Source organism: Coccidioides posadasii, chromosome 2 (assembly GCF_018416015.2).
Source record: "Coccidioides posadasii str. Silveira chromosome 2, complete sequence".
Lineage (NCBI taxonomy): Eukaryota > Fungi > Ascomycota > Eurotiomycetes > Onygenales > Onygenaceae > Coccidioides > Coccidioides posadasii.
Genome location: NC_089408.1, coordinates 5,511,480 through 5,533,808, shown reverse-complemented (window position 1 = coordinate 5,533,808; position 22,329 = coordinate 5,511,480). Strand labels below are relative to the sequence as shown.

Sequence of the window (22,329 nt, the reverse complement as noted above, 5' to 3'; positions counted from 1 at the left end):
CCCACACAGACCTGGTACACCCTTATATATCCAAATTTAATTTTTGGGCTTGACATCCAATCAGTTCCCCTCTTGTTTGTACTATATTGTGAGAATTGAGGATCTGGGTATACTTGAATTCAATGCTCAGCCATGTCCCACATGGATTCAACACCACATCAAGTGGTATATGACAATATGATCCCTTCGCCGCCAAATGCCATGGCTACAAAGTGGAGGTCAGACACAGCTTTTAGAGTGAGTGGGAAAGACGGAGGAAGAGCGGAACCAAAGGGGTTACCAAGTTCCTGTGGTTTGCATACATACATATGTAAACAGCTACGCACCAGGAAATTATTCTTCATGCTAATTAATGAGCTACAGTGTTGTCACCTGATTCCGATCAGATGTCAAGAGACCTTTTTCGACTGCAAGCAATAGTCATTCTGTGACAACAGCAATCAATGCTTTGAAGAAATAAGAAACAAACGTGTGAGGCTCCGCTATCATAGAGGCACCCATAGCTGCAATAACTCCTGATGTGATCTGGTATAAGAGAAATCACAATCAGTAGAAACCCAGTTGTCTCACATGTAGTGTCACTGGCCTGGCCTGTCTAATTAGCAAAGCGGTGATTTATGATTCAACATTGCCAAGTTATGAAATCCTATTCTGGCTATTTTCAAGATGATCATGTTATTCAGTTAAGCAGGCATTGACAGGGTGGTGCGGTGCCTGCGAGTCAACCTACGTTCAGTAAGCATACTACTACTGGTCGACGACTCGAGCTGGGTAGCGCCATTTGCTTTGGAGACCCTGGTGATGAAAAGGGTCTGTATCCTGCTACCCCATGGAGGAAACCCGATTTTCACAAATCGAAAGGTTCGACAATGGCCGTGTCGCCAACAATTCCATCGCTCCTCCTCAAATACAGACTGTTCCTGCCAATAAGAAGGCCCGCGCTTTTAGCAGTCTGAAAGGGAGGGCTTGGGATCTCGCAAAATCATTGATGAGAGGTTCGATGTCGATGGAGGCCTCAAGAACTTATAAGCTGGCTCTCCACCCACTTTCAAAGGTTTGCAATCTGAACAGATAGCTTCCAGATTGTCAGTTCCCCTTTCGCCTGATTTTACAACCCATTTGATTTGCCTTCGAAGCCGGGTTCCCCCGACACAATCTCGACGATGTCCCACAATCAAACTGTAAAGAAGATTCCTGTTGGCAAGCTGGGCAGGAGATCACAGTCTTTCCTGCTACGCAAACCACAAAGTGGGTTAGGCGGGATTCTGTCGTGCAAGAGCAAGGGCCACGGTGGATGAAAGCTGTCGAGACATCCAAGGACCTGTTGCCTCCTTGGGACGGTTGATGTGTGCCAAAGGTACGCAAAACACCGCGGTGCACACCGCAATTACTCATGCTGGCCCACTAGCTACGGAGTCCGAGCATAAGAGTGATGATCCGCGTGACCACTTCACTGGCGTCTGTTACGACGGCAAAGACGGAAAAACTTTGCATTTCCCCGTGAAGGAGGATTAGCTTGGTTTGGAGTGATGCGGAGTGATGCAGAGTGGCGGAGCTGCTCAATGCTGGGAAGCGAGACGCTCCGAGTGTATGCATTAGGGGAGGTGCACAGGTTAGGCAACTTCACAATTCAGTCAGACCACACGCAAGATCACGCATAATTCTTTTCTGAGTTCGCATACTCCGCAATAGCCACTGGTTTGTCGGTAGCAGGCTCAAGTGCATCAAGTAGGCATGGAGTCACCGTACCCTGGGTAAGCACTTAAGCTTAGGAGAACTATGCATCCTCCAGGAGTTGATGCGCAGTCGGTCTATCTCGCAGGTCAAGCCTCATTATCCTCAGCACAAACCCCTGATCCTCCTGGCAAATTTCCCGTGAAGTTGTGAGGCGAAATTGTCTCAAGCTCTCGGCAGGGCTATTTTCCATGATCCACATCAGAACCTCTAGTCTACCTTCATCCGCAATCTCTTGATAGGAGAGTGGAAATGGGCCAAAGCATCGGTGATGCTCCATAAGGATCTTGAGGTCATACTCGTCGTGATCGACCGGGACGTCCGGTTTGAATATGTGGAATCCTTCTCCATACAACACACTGACGACCTGCAAGGAGACAATATTAGTAGCTACGGCCCAAGATTTCCATTGTTCTGGAATATGAAAACTTGCCAGTGCCCCAAAGGACCAGATATCAGTTGGAATCCCCATCGCATTTGCAAATGTGCTTCAGGACTTCTGAACATTGGTGTTCCAATGGCGTCCCCATCCCACGCGTAAGCTAAATCTTCACCAACGGTATCTCCAAAGTTGGCTAGTTGGTCGTCCGTAAACCGGTTGTGTTGCTAGCTATCGTGGCCATAGTTCACCAACATATTGCCAGGCTTGACATCTGTATTATATGAGCAAGCTTCGAAGAGCACCAGAATTCTGAGGAGTAAAATCCGCACTGGTATGAACAAAGTCTTCTCTATGCAAAACTGAGAGCGTTCAAGGACCTTTTTGGTGAAGTGTTTCGCCTCTAGACAAGTGAGGCGTTGGGTATTGGAGGCGTGTAAAACGTCATCATCTAGGTACCTCAATACTATGGCCCGGGGGGGGGGGGGGGGGGGGGGGGGGTGGTTTGGGGGGGCTTTAATCTCATCAAGCAGCGGATGTATAAATGGAGTTTTGGTTTGGAGTTGGCGCAAGATGTCGCGCTCGTTCTGGAGTGGGAAGTGATTGACACATTTCACAACAGTGTTTGCCTTATTTCGGTTCCTGTAAGTGCTGTCAATGAGCGAATTCTCTCGCTAAGCCCAAGGTTACAATAAATAAACTGATACATACGTTACAACCTAAACACAGTCTTGCAATTGTTTGGTGACTGTGCAGAGGCCTAACCTGCCTTTTAATGTCTGTCCTAATATCGCCTTTGGCATCGAAGTAGCTTGTTCCCCATCAGTGTTAATTAACTAGTTAATTTATTCTTGCCACTTTTTATAAAGCACATTCAACAGCCAACCAATAGGGGGTAAAATTGTCGTATGCAAAAATCCTGCTAGTTCTTGGCAACGCCAAGGATAAGAATTGCGCCACCTTTGTATGGCAACTCTCATAGAAACCAGATAGTCAAAGAACCACTGTTGATTAGCAAGAATTCCACAAGGAAATAGGTCTATATCAATTGATATTTGAAGCCCTGTTTATTACCTAAAAGGAAGACAAGGAAGACAGAGTTGCGGAGGCAAGGCTACCTTGTGATGAATCACAGGAAATCTGCGGTATGGGCCACGAGATCAAGTGGCTTTGATTTGGTTCTAGACTCTCAATAACTCCGGGAGTATTTTTATTTTTAAATTACTTTATAGTACTCCGTAGTTAAGAATATTTCTCAGACAGAGAAATATTTAAAAATAAGAACTGTTTTTTACTTGAAAAACAGTAAAGACATCATTCCTGCTGCAGGAATCTTTTGGGCTCTGTTCACAGTGGGTTCATCAGTGTTCCCCAGTTTTTTCAGGCCTACGAAATTCTGATATGGTCGCGGTTCCCACCATACCTACCTAACCATATAAATGCAGATAATTGATCACCTTTAAGGTGGCACACCAGACTTCACCCGACCGAACCAAAGGCAAAGAGGCAGTCGTTTGGGTCAAAGCTGATGTTAAAACTCTACAACTACTTAGCTCCTCGGGCCAAGCTGCGAGGAAAAAAAGAAATGAAAGCCAAACCGAGAAGCGATGAAGGCCCTCGGCCGCGCTGTTCAGGATCACTTTCAAGGTGGCCGGGATGGCAACCAAGGCTCCTCTGAAGGAAAAAGTTCGTAAGAGAGCTCCTCTCAATCTGCATCGGAGTTTTTTGTCGTACTGTTCTTTATCCGAGAGTTTGCGGCTTGCGATGTATTCCACATTCCTTTCCAAAGAAAGAGCATAACTAAATTGAATTCTTCAATATAATCTCTGCAGAATAATGGTCGGATATGCTCCTTAAAGGTCCCAAAGAGGCCAGAAGGGCTGGAGAGCGCCAATGTATACCAGAAAGTTCCAGTTGCCCAACTGTTATTCATAACAGCCGGGAGGATTTGTCGAAGTTCCTTACTGTTATCCCTTTCCACTGCGGTTGGATGTTGTCTCTTCTCCTTGGCTGTCATAATGCCCATAAATTCTGTTTGCACTGCATCATAGTCCGATAACACCAACTCATCCACTCCCTTGTGAGTCAGCCAGTGAGGAGGGTTGGACATCTCAATTGGCCTGGAGCAAGCCCGCTCCAAATCGACAAGGCATGTTATATTGCTATCCTTATCCACGAATATGTTGCTTTGATGCATGTCAGTAAAAGTCAAAATAAATGGGCCGCGTCGCAAATTCGCTTGGAAAAGGATTTTGAAAACTGCTCGCATTCCGGTGAGAAAAGACAGCTGGAAAGCACACAGTCTTCAAGATGATTCACCGCATTTGGTTGATACCGAAAACGGTGGACATGAAATGTTAGAATATCCGTAAGATAGGAGTCGACAGTTGAATATGTATAATCGCGATGTATATCTGTTAACATTCGTCCATTCTCTAGCAGCTGAATTTCGACGGAAAGTGGCCGATACGCTAGGACCAAAAAGCCTTTGTGATCATCAATAATAAAGGAGCCAATCCTAGGACGCGGAACTCGGATGAGGCTTAGGAAAATGCGGGAAGGATCACGAAACAGGTTGGTCGATAGTTGCATATCATGTTGACTATCCATCCATGTATTGGAAAGCATAGTTCCTCGGCTTGGTTCAATATATTCCATCAGTAAATAGCCGGTTCCAATGATGTTATCGCTTCTCCTCTGCGAGCGGATGTTTTTTGACGGAATTGGATGTCCTAGCCATGAAATGAATCGACGCTTAAAACGTTGAATCCATTGAATTAAGGGCGGTAAGTTTTCAAGCTGAGTACGGAGTAAACTCATTTAAATTAGCTTATTAGAGAGGGGGTTCCGAGCAAAGCCGTACAGTTTCACCATCTGAAAGAGCAAAGCCGTACAATCGTGGAATCGGAATATCGAGGCAATTTTCTTGTAGCGACGCATAGGTTCCTGCCTCGCACCTAATTTTCTCATCGGCATTCCCAGGCCCGAAATCCTCGCCAATGCGGTAGGGAAGTGGAAATCGAATCATTACACGGATACCAAAGGGGCCGACGATGGTGACAGGAATGCAAGCGTTAAGACTACCATGCAACCAGTCGTTTTCTTCTGCCACATGGCACACAGCAGGCGAGCTTAACCCAAGATGACGGGCAACGATGTCCTTAATCTGATCACGATGGTTGTTAAGATGAGCAAAAAATTTCGTCTGTTGGTCATAATATCCCATTTGATGAAGAACATTAACTTCCTCTTCCTTAGCAGATGCATATGTGATTTCCCGTCGCTGAAGACGTTGCGTCCTCAGCATGTTGGAACGAGAGGTAATAGTTGCGATTTTAATGACTTTCAAATTCAGGTCTCATTTATTTATGTTGTACTCCGTACTCCGTGCGTCGGGAGATTCCAAGACAATATGGAATCGGAAGATCTGAATCTCCTAGTCCCTGAACCTTAAAATCGAGTGAATCCTTTCGCCTGGGCACCCTAGATGTTGACCCCGATTCAAAAATGTTGATATGAAATTCATCAAATAATGATCTCCGGAGAATAGCAGTAAAATGGAAGATCATCAAGTCAGTAAGCGGAAGAGTTGCTTCCATGTCACCTGATGTCCGGGACGCAGTAGATCACCCACGCCCGTCTGTTGTTGTTATCCTAATCCACCATTTGACCATTTCGAGACGCTTCGCAAGCAGCCCCTACCCCTACGAATAGACATTTCCTTCATAAATGATATACCCGGACCCTCCGATTTCGCCCGCGGGCCGGGGATTTGCGAGGTTTAGGGATATATCGAGACCGATGGGGCTGATCCCTGCCAAAGTCAACCGTTATGCGACGATGGCGCTTGAAACAGGTAAAGCAATTACATCATGTGACTGAACGAAGAACCCAACTTTCTGAAATTTCTCATCAGTCTTTGTCTGATTATTGATATTTGACATTATTTTCATCACTCTTCCCTGCTTTATCAGTAGTGACAAGAGTGGACTGCTTCTTTTTTGCGGAAGCAGACTTTTAGTTCTTGTTCACAGAGAAGATAGACATGGTGTCTGTCGACTTAAAATGATCTTTACCAAAATTGAATTCATTCATGAGAAATTTCTCGTCAGCTTCTTCATCAATGATATGGCATAGGACAGTGAACACAGAAAGATCTTCATTGATAATTGTCAACATAAACTCCACATGCATCTAGATTTACAATGTATGATATTCTATCAAAGCTAGCAAGTGAAATAACTGGATTCCAATATGGTTTTATTCATAGAAGAAGAAATCTACAGAAATAAATTATGAGATTTATTAATAAGTGCCTCTTATAATGGTGAAGTTCTTCGGATATTGACACAATATCATGGTATTCAAAAACCCCAGTGTCTCGCGCGGGCTGTTGATAAGAGTCACGTGAAGATTGATGTGAATCGATGCGGACAATGCCCGGGAGAGAGCTTTGTCGTGCATCGCATGGAATAGAGTCTCGGCCACCATAAATGCACAGCAGAAGGGGAAGCTGACACTCTTCACAAAAGTGATTGTTTCTGCGGTGGTGATACTCCCTGTTAAAGCATCCCCTGCCCCGAGTGGGGGAGCCATTTCCGGAGCAAGAGAGCATACCATATTCCTCAATTCTTAGAGATTCAATAAAGCACAAAGTCTCCTCTAAAAAAAAAAAATAAAAAAAGGAAAGAAAAGAAAAGAAAAGGTGGGGGGGGAGAGAGAGAGAAAGGCCCAGAGGACTACAAACAACGGAAAAAGAAAAAAAAAAGAAAAAAAAAGCCATCAAAAAGGGTTTTCAAATGGCCCTTTACGCCTTCGGCTCCAACGGCTCCGGCCAACTCGGCCTTGGTCACAGGGAAGACGTTGCCTGCCCAACAAGATGTCTCATCAAATGGGAGCCTACCTCGATGGATAAAGCTGCCACGAACGCGCCCCCCAATAACTACAATGACAACGTGCCATTTTGCCTGGCCGCGGGAGGAAACCATACTCTTGCCCTTTTCAGCTCTGGCGCGGTGTATGCGGCGGGGTCGAATGGGAACGGGAGATGTGCATATGCCCCAGAAGACGCGGAAATATTACTCGAGTTTAGCCGGGTTGTTATCTATGATGGCGAGCGGAAAGTTGACCGGTTTACCGCTGTGTCGGCTACATGGGAATCTTCATGCTTTGTTGAAGCAGGCACTGGGTATGTTTATGTTGCAGGCACGGGGATGAAAGGTGAATTGGGCCTCGGAGAGAATGTCACTGAAATGAATGTCCCGACACGGATACCGAATTTTCCGCCTAAGGGTACGGAGATTGTTGGGATTTCTGGCAGTGTTGGACACACTGTGGTGATACTATCTAATGGGGAAGTATATGGCTGGGGCAATGCGAGAAAAGGCCAACTTGGAGAATCAGGAGTTAAAAAGAAGATATTTTGGTCTCCACAGAGAGTCAATGTTCCTTTCCAAGCAAGGAACGCCGCGTGTGGGAGGGAGTTTACTATAATTGTGGGGGATGCAGAAGAAGGGTCCCTGGTGATCCTTGGCTCAGATAAATGGGGGGTGCAGTCTGGAGCCCCATCGACACTGAAGGGCTACAATTCCGTCGCTGCAAGTTGGCATGGTATTTACAGTCACAATTTCGATGGGTCCATTACTGCGTGGGGTCGGAATGACCGCGGGCAGCTACCGCCGCCTGATTTTCCCAGAGTCCCTTTGATCGGAATCGGAAGTGAACACGTTGTCGCTGCTATCGACAAGAAACGAGTAGTCGCTTTTGGATGGGGTGAGCACGGAAACTGTGGTCCAGAGACTAACGATCAAGGTAATGTCGTGGGACGATATGCAAAAGTCCCACCCGCTGGTGGTGAAGGACTTAACATTACTGCAGTCGGGGCGGGCTGCGCTACCAGCTGGCTTATGACGGAGGAAAGACCTCAGGCCTTTGAGGAGCACTAACGATGTGATCAATGACTGGGCCGAAAACTTCCAGCGGATGATAAATCCCAATTGTTGAATCCTCCGAGGACAGTTTATCTTTCACCCGCTTGAGTCAAACAATCCTCGTATCTGCTATGGTTAGCCCGTATACCTACATAAAAATGCAACGATTCAGTGGAGAAGCGCCGCATATTCCCCATCGAATTTTACATCTAAACGTAGTGATAAGGCATACCTGAGATATTCTTTGAGTCGGGGGAATAGCTGTTGATTCGGTCTCGCGTGCCCGTTGCTCGCTTTCTTCAACTGTGACGTTGCGATCTTGGATTGTTCCCACAAAGCTGGGCTGCACGTCCTGCTATATCACATTAGTAAAGATGCAGGAACGAAAAAGAGCTCATGTTATCTTACATGGTTTATACTCGCATCCCAACCAAGAATATCTTCTTGTTCGTCTCCATATTGAGGCTCGTCCCATTGACGATCGTCATCCATTGGGACGAACAAACTGTTTGGATCAAGCAATGCTGACGCTGTTGCTGGTGTTTCCTGCGGAGTTTCTTCGATGGTTCCTCTTCGGAAGGATGCCTGGGCAGATTCATTCCTCGAAGGATCCCCATGCTCCACCACAGCAGTACTCCCATTATTCACGGAAGCCGTTTGCGGAGGTCGAGAATATGATCTTGCGGATAGCTCGCGTGCATCACCATTTGAAGACACGTCGATATCTTCGGTTTCTCCTCGTGTCATCAGCGTGAACTCACAAGTCATACCACCCGATTCATATGAAAACTGCAACGGACGGCATGGCCGAGTATACCGAGCAGTAATCATTGTTTTGAGCGTGTCTGCATGCATAATTATGGCTTTGAAATCCTTGACGCTTATCGCCACATGGAGTCTCTCCTCGACAAGATGAGATTCAAAATCTCTGGTGTCAATTGCAACGGATGTATGAACGGGTTGTTTCAGGATTTCTGCGTATATCATTAGATCCAGTGTCGCCATAGAATCCACAAATGCATGTGTTGCCCTACCTTTCCCATTCGTTACTCTCGTAGTAAAACTCGTAAATATAGCCTTTCCGTTATCTGTAAATATATCAAGTTGCTCGGCTGTAGGCCCGAAATATTCCACAATTTCCCGCAGGAATTTAGAATCTATTACCCATTTATTCTGCGTCTTGGACTTGTCGAAAACCGCATGTTGCACTTCCACAGGCTCATAGATCAACTTGTAGGTTTTTACAACCCCTATACTCCCTCAGCAGGCTGCAAGTAGCACAAAGGGATGTTGTCAGTACTTCATACCATGCTTGCAAATTATTTGAATGACGACCCTGCACTCAGTCTCATCCAAACCATCAAAGATTTGGACCTTACATTCTTCGACAGCCGTATCCTTGTCTTTGAAATCAATAGTCCGCCCTTTGAATACAGATAGAAGTGCCTTGGGAGGTTCAGGTTAGAATGAAATATAATAACAAAAAAGAGGGTTAGAGAGTAGTACCTTGATATACAACTGGCATGACAACTTCGCAGTATTACTCCTTGTCCCAGTATCGGTAGTATTACCGCGCATCCTTCTATCAAAAGAAAATTGGCTAAAGAACGAGCCACTATCAAATTTGAACGAGGCATAGCCAGACTTTGAAGGGTTCAAGGTCGAGAGCCGAAGCTAATACGTTGCACAGAAGATTGAAGCCCAGTCAGTACTCTTTCCAGCAACGTGCGTGCAAGAATGAAATCTCCTACAAAATCATGTTCTGCTTCAATAGACACCGCGTCATTGAACTTCGCCAGGCAGACGAGCACATCATGGAGCTTCAGGAAAGCTTCGGGAACCAAACTAAACCATAGCGAAGCCATGCCTGTTAAGCATTGATATAAATAACAAGAGCAATGATACCTAGCCGTATAAATCCCGGGATTCCAAAGATTTTAAAAAAATCACGACCATGACCTGCCTGTCGTCGACATTCGATGTCGTGACTTTTAATAGAGAATTGCGTTGCTCATGAAAGGAGCTAACTGCAAGCTTGTGTAACTAGTAACTAGTTACTTAGTTAGTTAACTAACTCCAGACCAAGTTAGCCGTATTACCAGAAAAGTTAGAAAGGTTTCGGATTTTTGGATCCCAACTGGACGGGAGAACTCTGGGAACAACCATATCTATGGTAGTTAACGTATTCCACAACCAAGCGGGACACCAAAATACACATACAAATCTCAACTTTTTGCTCTCTTCTATCTCAACAACATCGTTGAATATAGACTTTAGAATTTAGATGTAGAGTATATAGACACTTAATAAACAGTATTATCAATTTGATTTATTTAACTCTATTATTTGTGAAGATACTTTTGATACATGCTAGTAAAAAGATAATAAAATACTATAAGAAATAATTCTTATATATAGATAACTCTTATAATTTACAAAGTTTACTATATTTGTATAGTATCTTCTTCATTTTATAATGATCAGACATAGACTTGTTAAGATATGAGAGAGCAAAAAGTTGAGATTTGTATGTGTATTTTGGTGTCCCGCTCGCTTGGTTGTCCCGCTCGGTTGTGGAATATGTTAACTATCAACGGTTTATTATATAAGTCGATCATGGATTTCCAAGCCAGTATCCAGTGGCCTTAAAATGTTCCTCTCCAGTTCTAAATATGGTTTCCTCAGCACTACGAAGTACTGTCGATGATAGGTACGTCAATCTGAGTTTCGGAAAAAACGTTTAACCTGATGGAGGTTAAACATTTGAACAGTAGATCTACTACTCCGTATATCCCGACCCATTATCATCCATCCTCCAGGAGTGAGAACCTGGCTTTGTCCCTTCGTTCTTGTTGACCACCACATACCTCTCTTTGCTGATATGTTGGCAGCCATTCATTTGTTCTAGGCTCGTTGATCTTGATGGATGAATTGCTACAGCTGTAGGTATTGAATGTGAAAGTATAATTTATAAAAACCAGAATGCACTCCACAGGTTGCTCCACTCTACAGCTTGCACGTTTTCTATTACTAACACATTATCAGAGAGTGATGTGGAGAAACTAATCCGTCGGGTATTCTGCCATACTAATATTGCAAATGAAGAGGAAGGGGAGTGCAAGTTTAGAGATATTTTGATCATCTTTTCCTAATGCGCCAAGTTGAAGTCCCCGGGAGTGGCTAGAGAACATGAGCGGGGTGACACAGGAGTTAACCATGCTTTGAGAGCAAGTAAGAGTTAAGACAGTTGCCTTGGTCATGAAAAGCTTGAACCTGTCAAAGAGAGAGTGTTTCACGCACTGTATAAGATTGCAAGGTAAGATGTTAAGGAAGTTGATGAAGGCTGTCTATTCTAGCTATGAAAGTATCAAAGGCCCTAAAATTCAGTGAGTGGCTACCCCCATAAATAGGCTCATTCCTATAACAATCCCTATAGATTTATAATATCAGGGTATGGCCTGAAGTGAGTTTTCAGTTGTGAACAAATCATCACTAGGCTAGAGGGTGCAGCTACTGTTGGCGCGCGAAAGGAATGCCTGCGAATCACCTCTTGCGCTAGGGTGTGAATATCTGGTTAAGATGCTTGTTCCCTCTCTGTGCATCTTTCTAACACTCCTTGGTGGTTTAAAGGGCAGATCTGGTGTGAATTTCTGGGTTAGACACTTAGTGTGATGCTGGGATATGTTGCCAAAACCATCAATGTACAACATGTTACATGGAGGCACAGGTTTGCAAGACCAGGAAGTTTTTGTGATTGGTTGTCATGGGTTTTACATTCACATAGCCCGTGGACACTTGACTGCCAATGTGATTTCTAGGGTGCATTCAAATAAGTGTTCGGAGAACGAGGTTCTTGTGTTGGAATTCACGCAAGGCCACGGCCCACAACCTGTGTTTGAAGAAAGATTCGCTTGAAGTTATACATGCTTTGATGAGATTGTTTTGATATTTCGCCACTATATAGGCCTTCTTGAAGGGGAGCCGACACTGTTGATGAAGGTGCCTATATTCTTGCTGCTATGGTTTGCGGACCATGAGACTGTTATGATGGACAGAAGTAGTGAGCTATGATAGGTCCGAGAGCAAATTTTTTGATAAATAGATGCATATCATAGGCTTTCTCAAATAAGCCGTTTGCCTTTATAGTGGTTCAGCGGGGTATATGCACAGAATGGATGAATGCTGGGTAACAGGGAAGAGAGCTGAAGAAAGAGAAGCGCAAAAGGATGAAGACACCCTTCTCTGCTCAATCTTTTGCTATATCAATTGCCACTACGGAGTATTACAATTAATGGTTCAGGCTTTTCCACTCGCGATATGACTGATCAATATCCATAAGAATCTGAGGGTCTGCACCTTCCGTTCCTTATCTTTGAGATCAAAGTAAATTGATTGACTGACCCAGCTTAAGCTCTGCTAGTATATCTCTACGCATACTAGGCTGTCTCAATGTATTTGGTATGTCTAGGTGAGAAATATGCCGTGCTCGTGTGTAAAGGTGTTCCATACATGCTGAGGACAAAGAGCTCTTGGTCATGGCATATGATAGGATGCTGACATTCCACCTCCAATGGGATAAAAGGCATGAGGACTTCACTCAACCTTGAATACTGTGGTTGGCTTAAAGCAAGATTGAAGCCAGCACAGGTGGGCTGTCAGAACGCTCCGAGGAATTTGAGAGATTTGCGATGGGGGCGATATCTGCCAGAGTATTCGCACAATGTCATCTGTGAGACTGTCCTTCATATCTATGGATGGTTGCCACCATCGCAACAGAGTTGCGATAATAGCCACTTATTTTTCACTTCTGAACAGATTGTCGGTGTTGTGCTCGAGCTTGAACCCAAAGTGGCCAAAGGGAACAGCCACGAGAAATGCAATGCAACGATCTCTGGAGGCTAAATGGATGCAGTAAAAGTGACTCATTTTTTGCCTTGATTGTAGGCGCCATGCTTGAGGTTAAACCTGAGCTGGCTGAGAGGAATATTCATGCTTTTTGAGAAGTGCCATGATCTCAGCGGCAAAGCATAACTGCTGTATGCCTAGATGCACAAATCTCTTCATCTGAAGAAATGGAGATAACTCCGCATCGTGTCCGGGAGTTGAAAGCCTGAGTGAAAGATAACAATCTCGACAGGCTTGGCTGGCGGCTTTGAGGGGTTGATCGGCCTTTTACTCTGTTCGTCAAAAAGTCAAGCCAAAAGCTGAGGTCAGGGGCTGACTTGCTTTGGTCTCCTTGATCCGGGCGAATCATATTTCCCGCGGTCAAATGATATGCGGGTTCGGCGCAAAGCCGGTATGCTAATTGGCCAATAACCACTTTCAAAAGTTGTGACCTCGTAAGTGGGCGTTCCTGACTCGGTGGCTCCATCCAAACTTGCGGGGAACAACCAAGTTTGGCGCTGCCATTGGGTGTCGTGGCCTCGAAAAAGCGGCTTGCTTGAGGGACAACGGCCATGGCATGACATTCATTTCTTCATTCACTCGTGTCTCTTTTATTATTATTTCTTTTCTTTTCTTTTCTTTTCTTTTTTTTTTCTCCCTCTTCCTTGACATAAGGCAAAGCTCGAGTTCGGCAGGAACTCACACAGAGGGTTCAGCGGCCAGGCCTTCGCTCAGCATTGATCTCGGGTTGTCTTGTTTCGTATCCCTGACTCCTTGCACCCTCTTTCTCGTGGGTTAAGGTTCGGGTGGAATGCCGAACAGGGCGGGTCATGCAGAATGCATACGCATTGAGTTAATCCGGAGGTCCAAATGGAGACATTCCATGTATCTCGACCCAAGTAGTCAAGTAGATCGCAATGGGAAAACGGTCTCGATCCGTCCCCAACGGACTGCATCAAAATAATCTGACTTCATGTGGCTTGCTTACGAGGATCATGCATCAAGCAAGTGCTGTGCTTGATGGCAAACTCTGGTCTTGCCTTCCTTCTTCCGAGCTTGCAACACCGGATATGCAATTGCTTCGTTGGCTCGCGAAAATCCAGGAATGTGGTTCAACGAAAGCATGCCAATTCAATTCTCCTTGCTATTGGCGGTTGGAGGCATGGATAGACTTGGAATCCCGCGTGCCCTTCCGGTACGGCCAATCCTTGCAACTTTCGATGGCTGGGTTTGCGGACTATCCTTTCCTCAAACTCTGAATCAACTCTTGATACTCCGTACTGGATCGACGGCTGGCTTTTTTGCTTTCAACAACAGCGTTGCGTTGAAATGATCGACGGCCGGGCTCCGCGATAGTGTTGTGCCCGAGAGCGCGAGCGCAAGCGCAAGCGCATGTAAACCTGCAGATAAACGGGTGACTATCCGTACATCCTCCGGGTAGCGAGAAGATAAGATGTCTCCATCGGTCTCTCGATGTCTGAAACTGTTTTGGATGGAGGGTGCGTTGCAGCAGTGGCTCAGGGTTTTCTCGGCTGACAAATATGGAAAGGCTCAGCCGGGTACGTATCCCTGTCGAAAGTTGATCCAACTGTTGCCGGGGAACGCCGCAAAGCCCTGCCAAGCATTTTGAAACTTTTCAGGTTTCCCGCAGAAAAAGCCTTCCTTCAATTGCCCATTTGGGGTAATCGAGGCGTACCTGAGGGCTGAGGGGAGAGAGGCGTAAAGAAATGCCAACATGAACCATGAACACGGCAGAGCTTGTGTGGCTTTTCAGATGGCGATATTCACATCAAATATCTCTCCCCAGGGTGGTGACACCATCCTTTTTTTTTTCTGATAACCAGCTGTCGACGAACAGTGCCTGACACGGAGCTACCGGCCTCCCACTAGCTCTGGCGTCTATTTAGTCCAGGCACAGAACCCGTAGCGTGGCCACAAGCGAGGTTGTTTCGTAATTTTGGTATCACGCTTGGAAAGCTTTCTCCTCAAGCATCACAAGCGGAAACTTAAAAGGTTGTCTGGAGGACCTGAGGGCAACTCCACAAATTTCACGGTTTGGACATGCAGAGGAACTCAAACCCCACGTTCCCTTCGGGCGACTAAAGCTTGACAGCAACACGCCTCGAGCATTGCTGCTTGTAGCCAGGCCAGGCAGTATGATTGTGACTAAATCTCTTTCTCCATTCATGCATGGACGAATGGAGTCACTGTGTATGGAGAACTTTTTGAAGATTGTGCGTTGAGGTTCCACGGCTAATTTAGTTAGCCGCGGCTCTCCCTGGAAGTTGGAGAAGTTAGCATTGGGGCTCTGTACTCCAGTTTTCGCACCCCGAATTAAGTACGGAGTACTCCGTACTCTTGCACAAAATCGCGGGGTAACACATGAGAGGGTTGGTAGGCGAGTACGGAGTAGGTACATATATGTACTCCGTACAGTACAAACTCTTAGGGTGTCAGTATGGCCTCGCATGTATTCCTTATACTCCATACAGCTGTAGTAGCCTGGCCGAATGAACAAGCAGAGTACTCCATACACCCAGCCTCGAAGACTGACACAACATTTGCAAGTGACGAGGATCCCAAGTCAGACGAGACTAAGAGAGGAGGAGAGCTTCTAGAATTTCGATCGTCCTGACCGGGCGGTCTCGCGCCTTCTTCTGCCTTTCCCCCCGGCCCTTGTTAGTTTGGTACAGCGACTATTTTTCCTCACTTTTGGAGAAGATCTCAAGCTAGCTTGGATTGTAGGGCTGGATGAGTTTACACACGCTCTCGAAAATCGATCCTGACCGACTTGCAATCGATGTGCATCGTGGTTTTATCTGGCTTCGAAACAGGCGCCTTCATTTTGATCAAACATGCGTACGTGTCCCCAAGCAAGATTCCCGTGGCATATTGAACAGAAAGTGTACTTTTGATAGGAGCGGCAGGAAGACAGAAATCTGCCTGTGATCAGCACTTTTGCCGGCACTGAAACTGAAGCTGTGGCCTGCTCTCGAGGACCTTGTCAGAATACTTCCAGGGATCTTTGCTCCACACCAAGACAGGATCAGCGTTTGGCAAGGGGGCCGATCCACCAGGCACTCTGTCCATCTCTACGGAGTACGGAGGACAGTGTCGAGAACTCCGAGGGAAGTTTTGCTGAGAGGACGAACAACAGTGCGATTCTGCATGGGACATGAAAGAATAGAAAGAATACTTCGTCATCGAATGCCCTGTGCAGCGGGTACCGCGACAAGAGGCAAGAATAGCCAGCCATACTCATGGGATTGGGTCTCGCATCCGCCTCCCCAGCTGGCGGGCAAATGAGCAAATCGCGCTGAAGTCCGAGAGTCTCTTTTTTGCCCAATTTCCTTCTGGGGATTCGCTAATTCCCGAAATCCCGATAAACTGGAGAAACTTGTTGGTTTCGGTTTGGGGTGGCCCTGGAAGCTGCAGGCTGGGCTTGGCTCGTATTGGGTGGGGGAAGCGAGTGGCCCCGTGACCAGCTCTACATGCTGTGCCTCTAGTTGCGCTTGTAACAGCGCCGGTCCCCAGCGACGGATGCCCAGCCACAGGCAGCAAAGCCGCCCGGGAGTCAACGTTGGGCGATTTCCATGGATTCGCTTCAGATTGACGTGGGAATCTGGCACTAGGAAAGCTTGTTGCGCATGGCATCAAGTTCGATGCTTCAAGTTGCTGAAGACAGCTGCTCTCCTTAGACTGCTGACTTGCATATGGATGTTATGTCAAACACGGGTGGTGGGAAAGGATGGCGACGGATCCGTTCGAATATGATCAACTTTTAGCGAAAGAGTACGGAGTACGGAGTCAGTCGACTCCACACGGAGAGCTCACGGGGCAAGAGTGTCTGGAGACATATCTTTCCAAAGCTGATTATTTCCCGCAAAGCTTGAAGCAATGAGGTCTGATGGTGGCCGGGGGGAGGCGGGGAAAATGCTAGGGTAGTATCCGAGTTTTCAATCCTCTTGGCCCTTCCTGCAAGTCCTTCTGTCGGGACGTGTGCTCCGTATGTATATCAATTCTCCCGCAACAATGATGCTCGATGGCTTGTGACCTCCAAATGCGGATGGATGAATGTTCATGCATGAAACTTCGTAATGCCCTGAGCTCCCTCACCTTCTCGTGCCTTGGTTGCGATGATGTTCACCGCGGCACCAGCATACGGGTACCCTGAAACACGCCTTTGCGAGTTCGCTTGCTTACTCCGTAAGATTTTTGTCGATTTCAAAATTTCGTGGCTTGTCAAAATGACTCCAGAAAACCGATCAGGATTGTACATATTTCGGTACTGCGTGAATTGCGAGGTTGTGGACGCCGATTGCATGATTTGCAGCGTGCTATGTAATGTTAAATGTAAGATACAGTATGAAGTACATGCTCCATACCTCCTCTTCAAGAAAATCTTGTGAAAGTTGCTCTGTATCCTCGGTTGTAGGCTGTGGCAAAATTCCAGAGTTTTCTCCATGTTCTGGCAGGCTCCAGAAAGAGATGCTTCGCTCACAGTCTTTCCGACCCAGCTTGCTCAGGGTTGACGTGCGGCTCCAAGTCCCCCCCAGACTGTCCTGATCGTCAACCAAGAAGCGCTGGCGGCGGCGAGGAACAAGCCAGCGCGGGTTCCGTACAGGACAGCGTGCACACCCGTAACGTACCGGACATCTCCAGAATCCGTCACAACTAAAAGCGTAATATACACGTAAATGTCGATACGCGACAAGGGTAAGGACTTTTGGCGAATTCTGATTGGCCCAAACTCGTGGCACCAATTTCTGGGATTTCCCGCCACAGCCAGCGACGCCTTTTGGCTTTCTTGCCTTTTCGCCTGTCTGAACCATCCCCGGCTTTTCCTTCTTCCTCCCCTCTCTCGCGCTCCCTTCTTTTTTTTCCTCTTTTCCCACTAGCAGGCACCACACTAAACCCATCTCAAGCTATCCCATTGCACCACACCTCCAACGCTACTGTCGACACTACGACGTTTTCGACTAGTTCAACCTTCACTCCATCCTTGGGTGTGCGACGAACCACGAGTCCAACACGCTTCCGTCCTGATCTTTCGAAATTACCGCCAAAAAAAAATAAAATAAAACAAAATAACCTTGGTACTAAAGCCTTAGTGCGCGTGGGTCGTATCGGTGGGCCACCAAAAGTCACAAGAAAAAAAAAAAAAAAAAAAAAAATTCTCACCAAACTCCATCCGAGGCGGGAGGTCCAAGCTCATTCCACATCGGCTGCTCCTTTTGCAAGACCACGGAGAGGTAAGAGGTTTCTCGCCTCCAGCGGCAGCAAAAATCGGGATTCTCACCAAGGAGGGTCGACAATCCGCATCATCGCCGTTCCGCGACGTTTTTAGCTTTGGCCCTTCGTACACAGTACATCCATTCGCATCGCGTTGCCTCACAAGCCAACGATTATTGCCCGCGACGGCTCTCGAAGCAATTTCTCCACACCCCTGCTTGGACTTGAGAACGGAGCAGGGTGACCCAATCTCGTCAAGTGGGGCCCTGTTGCTTTATCGGATTATCAAATTCCGCCAAAACTCGTTAGCCAGGATTCTCACCTCGACTTGGCCCCCAAATATCAAGGCTTGATCCTGGCTCGACTCTTCTCCCTGGCAGTCAACGAGCTTTCCTTCTCCACATCCGCCGCGATCTGGCAGCGCCGGGTTCGACATCCTGACGAGGTCGAAGACAGGGGATATTCATAACAAACGCGGTTGGCTTTTTTTTTTTTTCTTAAGAAAAAAAAAAGGAGATTACAGAGAGCCAGGGAAGGGAGGCTCCCCATAGGGCACGTGTAATTTTATATACGTGAATCTGAAAGCTCTCCCACATCCTCACTAACTTTTGTGTGGAGCAAGAGGGGTAAGGCAGGAAAAGGGACAGCAAGAGGAAAAAAAAAAAAGGGAAAATTACGATCTCCACCCTTCACATCGATTTCATCGTATCCGCCAGCAAACCAGGGGACTCTCAGGCTCGTTTGGGTTACTTTCGTACGGTCCAGAAGTGTACAAACATCGGTACCGTTTTATACACACCTCACGCATAACATCTTGGTACATTTAACTCAGCACAAGCGTCCGCCAAACTATTATTTTTCTTTTCTTTTTGACGCTACAACTGTCTCTGCCTATCCTCTTCCCTGCGGAACGGTTCCACCGTTGGTTCAACCACCCCGTCGGCTATCCCCCTTCAACCATACCAAACTCTGCAAGAGACCTTTGGGTCGCGTTGGCTTATCGGCTGCTCCTGCTGCAGGTCCCACTGCAAAAGACCAATCTTTGCCGGTCTAAAATATTTCAACCTTTTTCCAACTGGCTCGAATTTAGTTCAAAAACTGAGAGTTGCCACCGCTGCACCATCGTCTCAAAAAACACTCCGTCAAAAAATCCCCCCCCATCGTATTCTGCCCTCGACATCCAACCTCGCCAATCCAGACCTTTCCCCTCCTGGACTACTGCGTTTCGTTGCCTTTTGCCGCTGAAGATCGCGCTCTTAAGCATCGCCATCCCGACTTCGCGTGTGAGACGGCCCATACTTGGTTTGGTCTGGTTCTTCAGGCATAACTTATTTTCTCTGGCTCTGGTCCCTGGAGGTCTTTCTCGCTAAGAGGAAACTAAAAAGGGGTCTAAAAAGAAGGCTTGGTAGTTGGACCAACACAAGTTTCCACGCGATTTGTTTGAGGTGCAGCCCACAACACCAATTACCTCGCCAAACCTTTGAAGGACTAGCCTGCGGTGTCGAGCACCCTGTTTCGCGCCCGCAGGTTGGAACCTAAAAAGGAACACCTTGCTTTGGTCACCGTCGACTATATTGTGAACCGGCGCTCTTTCGTGACCGGAACACCCCTTCTTTCTTCGTCTCCATACAATAATAATATAATTGTTTCGGTTCAATCTACTGGACTGAGCGAAGCCACCCGCCGCTAAGATCGCGAGGTACTTGTCGGAGGATATACAAGGGACCTTTTTTAGTTAGGCCACACGACAAGTCTATTATATGGACAGACCTGCCCAAGACTACGCGCAGTCAGGTTTGACCTCCGATCCTCCAAACTTGGCGGAACAGGAATCTGAACAGTCAGCCGCAGACCAGACTACTGCTGCTGCTGCTGCCGCCGCCGCCGCTGCTGTCGCGTCCCCTCAGTACAACACGTCGCAGCCGGAAAACCGAGCACCTGCTCAGTACACAGCACCCGCCGAATCTCGAGCCACCGGCAACATTTCTGCGTCCAATACGCCTCAACCAGAATATACCTTGAATCAGGCAGCTCAGGCTCCGCCTCCACCTCCTCCGGCAGCTACGGCACGGCCACCTGCGCCGTATCCTGACTATCTCGCTCGACAGCCGCAATACCACCACGCGCCTAATACCCAAGCCGGCGGCGCGGCAGGTATGGCTCAAGCAACAAGTCCGTCCATGAACCTGCAAGATGGGCAGCAAAATGACCATCGCAATCCCACGCAAATAAAGTCTGACACGGACGTTCCTATAGATCCCTCGATCGCGGCGGCGAGCCCAACCTACCCTCCTCCCTACTCCCCTTACCAACCTCAAGGCCATGATATGGCTCAGTATCAAGGCCATCCGCCTCCACAGATGTACGCGCGCCCAGAGTGGCCTCACCAATACGGGCAGCACCAGCCTGGCCTTCCTGGACCCTACAGTTCTCCAGCAACCACTGTCGGAACTGCATCGCCAGTAGCGACAGCAGGACCACGCCCAGGACAGGTATGTTTTGACCACATTCTGTCTTTGCGACTGTGCGCGCTCCATCGTCTCGTACACGCGACTGATCGTGCTCTTGCATTCTAGGTATACTCATTCGTGCCAATTCCCGGCTCCCAACAACACAAGCGACCGCGCCGACGATATGAGGAAATTGAACGTATGTATAAGTGTGGATGGAACGGATGCGAAAAAGCGTATGGTACTCTTAATCATTTGAATGCCCATGTCACAATGCAGTCTCATGGAGCAAAACGTACTCCCGAAGGTATGTATTTTTCCGATTTTCCTCTGACGATTTCCTTTGTTTTGAATCGCGTTAGCCTACCAAAACGCGTTCGCATCAAGCTAGTTTTGGTGTTACACAGCGCCAGTGCTGGCGTATTTACAGTAGCGCGTGTGTTGGCGCCGAACTTTAAACCCTACGTCATGCCAAGATGAACTAGCGCTTCTCTGCTTTTCAGTTTGGAGCAATCTGGCGACTAACAAGGCTTCGATATCCGCAGAGTTCAAAGAAATCCGAAAAGAATGGAAGGCACGCAAGAAGGAAGAAGAAAACCAGCGCAAAGCTGCAGAGGAGAGGGAGCGGGCAGCTGCTCAGAGCCAAGGAGCCGAGAATAACGCCCCCCCCGACCCAAACAACGTGACCACGGCTCAGCAACCGCCACAGCCAGCGCCATACCCGGCCGGCGTCCGTCCCCAGCTTCCTCCCATCGGATATCAACCTGCGGACGGTCAGGTACCAAGTCAATACAGCAACTCGACTGGCAGTGGGCTTGTTTATCCGTCTGGCAACGGACAGATGCCTGCGACCTATCCTACCAATTATCCCCACTCTCCATATGGCCAAGGAAATCAGGTCTATCAACAGCCCCCACCACCGGCCCGTGAGTAAGATCACGTCTCTATTCTGTGTCGATGTCCACTCCAGTCTAGTTTAGGCATGGTGTCAATCGAATCACATCTGGCTTGCAACATCAAATATTGTTGCTGACATCTGAACTCACAGGCCCAGATGGCCAGCTCAACAACTATCAATAGAAATGACTGGTCACGAGCATGGATGGCCCCGACTGATGACCGAAAGCATCTAGATTAATTCTTGGTGTTCTCCTCTTCTCCCTTCTTCAAAACATACCCCCAGCTTCACATTTCTACTTTTGTGCGACTATTTAATAGCCTTCTTTCTACATATTTCGCTGCTATCTTCAATGTTTTCCTCGTGAAAGGGAGGGTCTGCCCATGCACTACTGATACCATTCTCCATTTTCTACTACAGCATCATATCATTTTCCATGTACCATCTGGTGTTCTACGACTAATATTCTCCTTTTAACATCTTGTGATAGAAGGGAGAGAGGATGCGTGGCGAAACATAAAATAAAAATCCAGGTGCTTTAAAAAACGGGGGAAAGAACTTGTAATAATGTGACAATGGATGATGGTTTTCGACTTGGGTGGTGGGATGTGCATTAAACATTCTGGTTTTTTTCTCTCTTCCATTTTACCCTTTTCCTTTACTGGATGACAAGTTGATGGCGTTTTCTTTTCCACCTTTTTGATTTCCTCTCTTCTCGTTTACGGCCGTTTTGAGATGCTCTAAGCCTTCTTCTTGCCATGCATTGGCATTTTTAATCTACTTTTGCCTGCAGAGGCCTGAACCTCCCCGGCCAAATCTCCA

At 47.1% G+C, this 22,329-nt stretch overlaps 5 protein-coding genes across 5 annotated transcripts; 2 read left to right on the top strand and 3 right to left on the bottom strand.

Annotated features, from left to right (window-relative positions):
* Positions 1 to 1,695: 1,695 nt before the first annotated feature.
* D8B26_004231 (uncharacterized protein) lies at positions 1,696 to 2,206 on the bottom strand (the record flags this gene model as incomplete). Its single annotated transcript, XM_066124422.1, has 2 exons — positions 1,696 to 2,101; positions 2,168 to 2,206. 2 exons carry the CDS (start codon positions 2,204 to 2,206, stop codon positions 1,778 to 1,780), a joined length of 363 nt encoding a protein of 120 aa, XP_065980503.1. The 3' UTR covers positions 1,696 to 1,777.
* Positions 2,207 to 4,946: 2,740 nt separating this feature from the next.
* D8B26_004230 (uncharacterized protein) lies at positions 4,947 to 5,420 on the bottom strand (the record flags this gene model as incomplete). Its single annotated transcript, XM_066124421.1, has 1 exon — positions 4,947 to 5,420. One exon carries the CDS (start codon positions 5,418 to 5,420, stop codon positions 4,947 to 4,949), a length of 474 nt encoding a protein of 157 aa, XP_065980502.1.
* Positions 5,421 to 6,912: 1,492 nt separating this feature from the next.
* Positions 6,913 to 8,058, top strand: D8B26_004229 (uncharacterized protein; the record flags this gene model as incomplete). The annotated part of the gene is made up of 1 exon (XM_003067780.2): positions 6,913 to 8,058. The coding sequence occupies one exon, from the start codon at positions 6,913 to 6,915 to the stop codon at positions 8,056 to 8,058; it is 1,146 nt and encodes a 381-aa protein (XP_003067826.1).
* Positions 8,059 to 8,139: 81 nt separating this feature from the next.
* On the bottom strand, positions 8,140 to 10,009 carry D8B26_004228 (uncharacterized protein; the record flags this gene model as incomplete). The annotated part of the gene is made up of 7 exons (XM_066124420.1): positions 9,795 to 10,009; positions 9,550 to 9,717; positions 9,351 to 9,489; positions 9,078 to 9,293; positions 8,452 to 9,017; positions 8,276 to 8,395; positions 8,140 to 8,169 (listed from the first exon to the last, which is right to left on the bottom strand). Exons 1-7 carry the CDS (start codon positions 9,906 to 9,908, stop codon positions 8,140 to 8,142), a joined length of 1,353 nt encoding a protein of 450 aa, XP_065980501.1. The 5' UTR covers positions 9,909 to 10,009.
* Positions 10,010 to 19,919: 9,910 nt separating this feature from the next.
* On the top strand, positions 19,920 to 21,543 carry D8B26_004227 (uncharacterized protein; the record flags this gene model as incomplete). The annotated part of the gene is made up of 3 exons (XM_066124419.1): positions 19,920 to 20,651; positions 20,736 to 20,916; positions 21,155 to 21,543. 3 exons carry the CDS (start codon positions 19,920 to 19,922, stop codon positions 21,541 to 21,543), a joined length of 1,302 nt encoding a protein of 433 aa, XP_065980500.1.
* Positions 21,544 to 22,329: the final 786 nt, after the last annotated feature.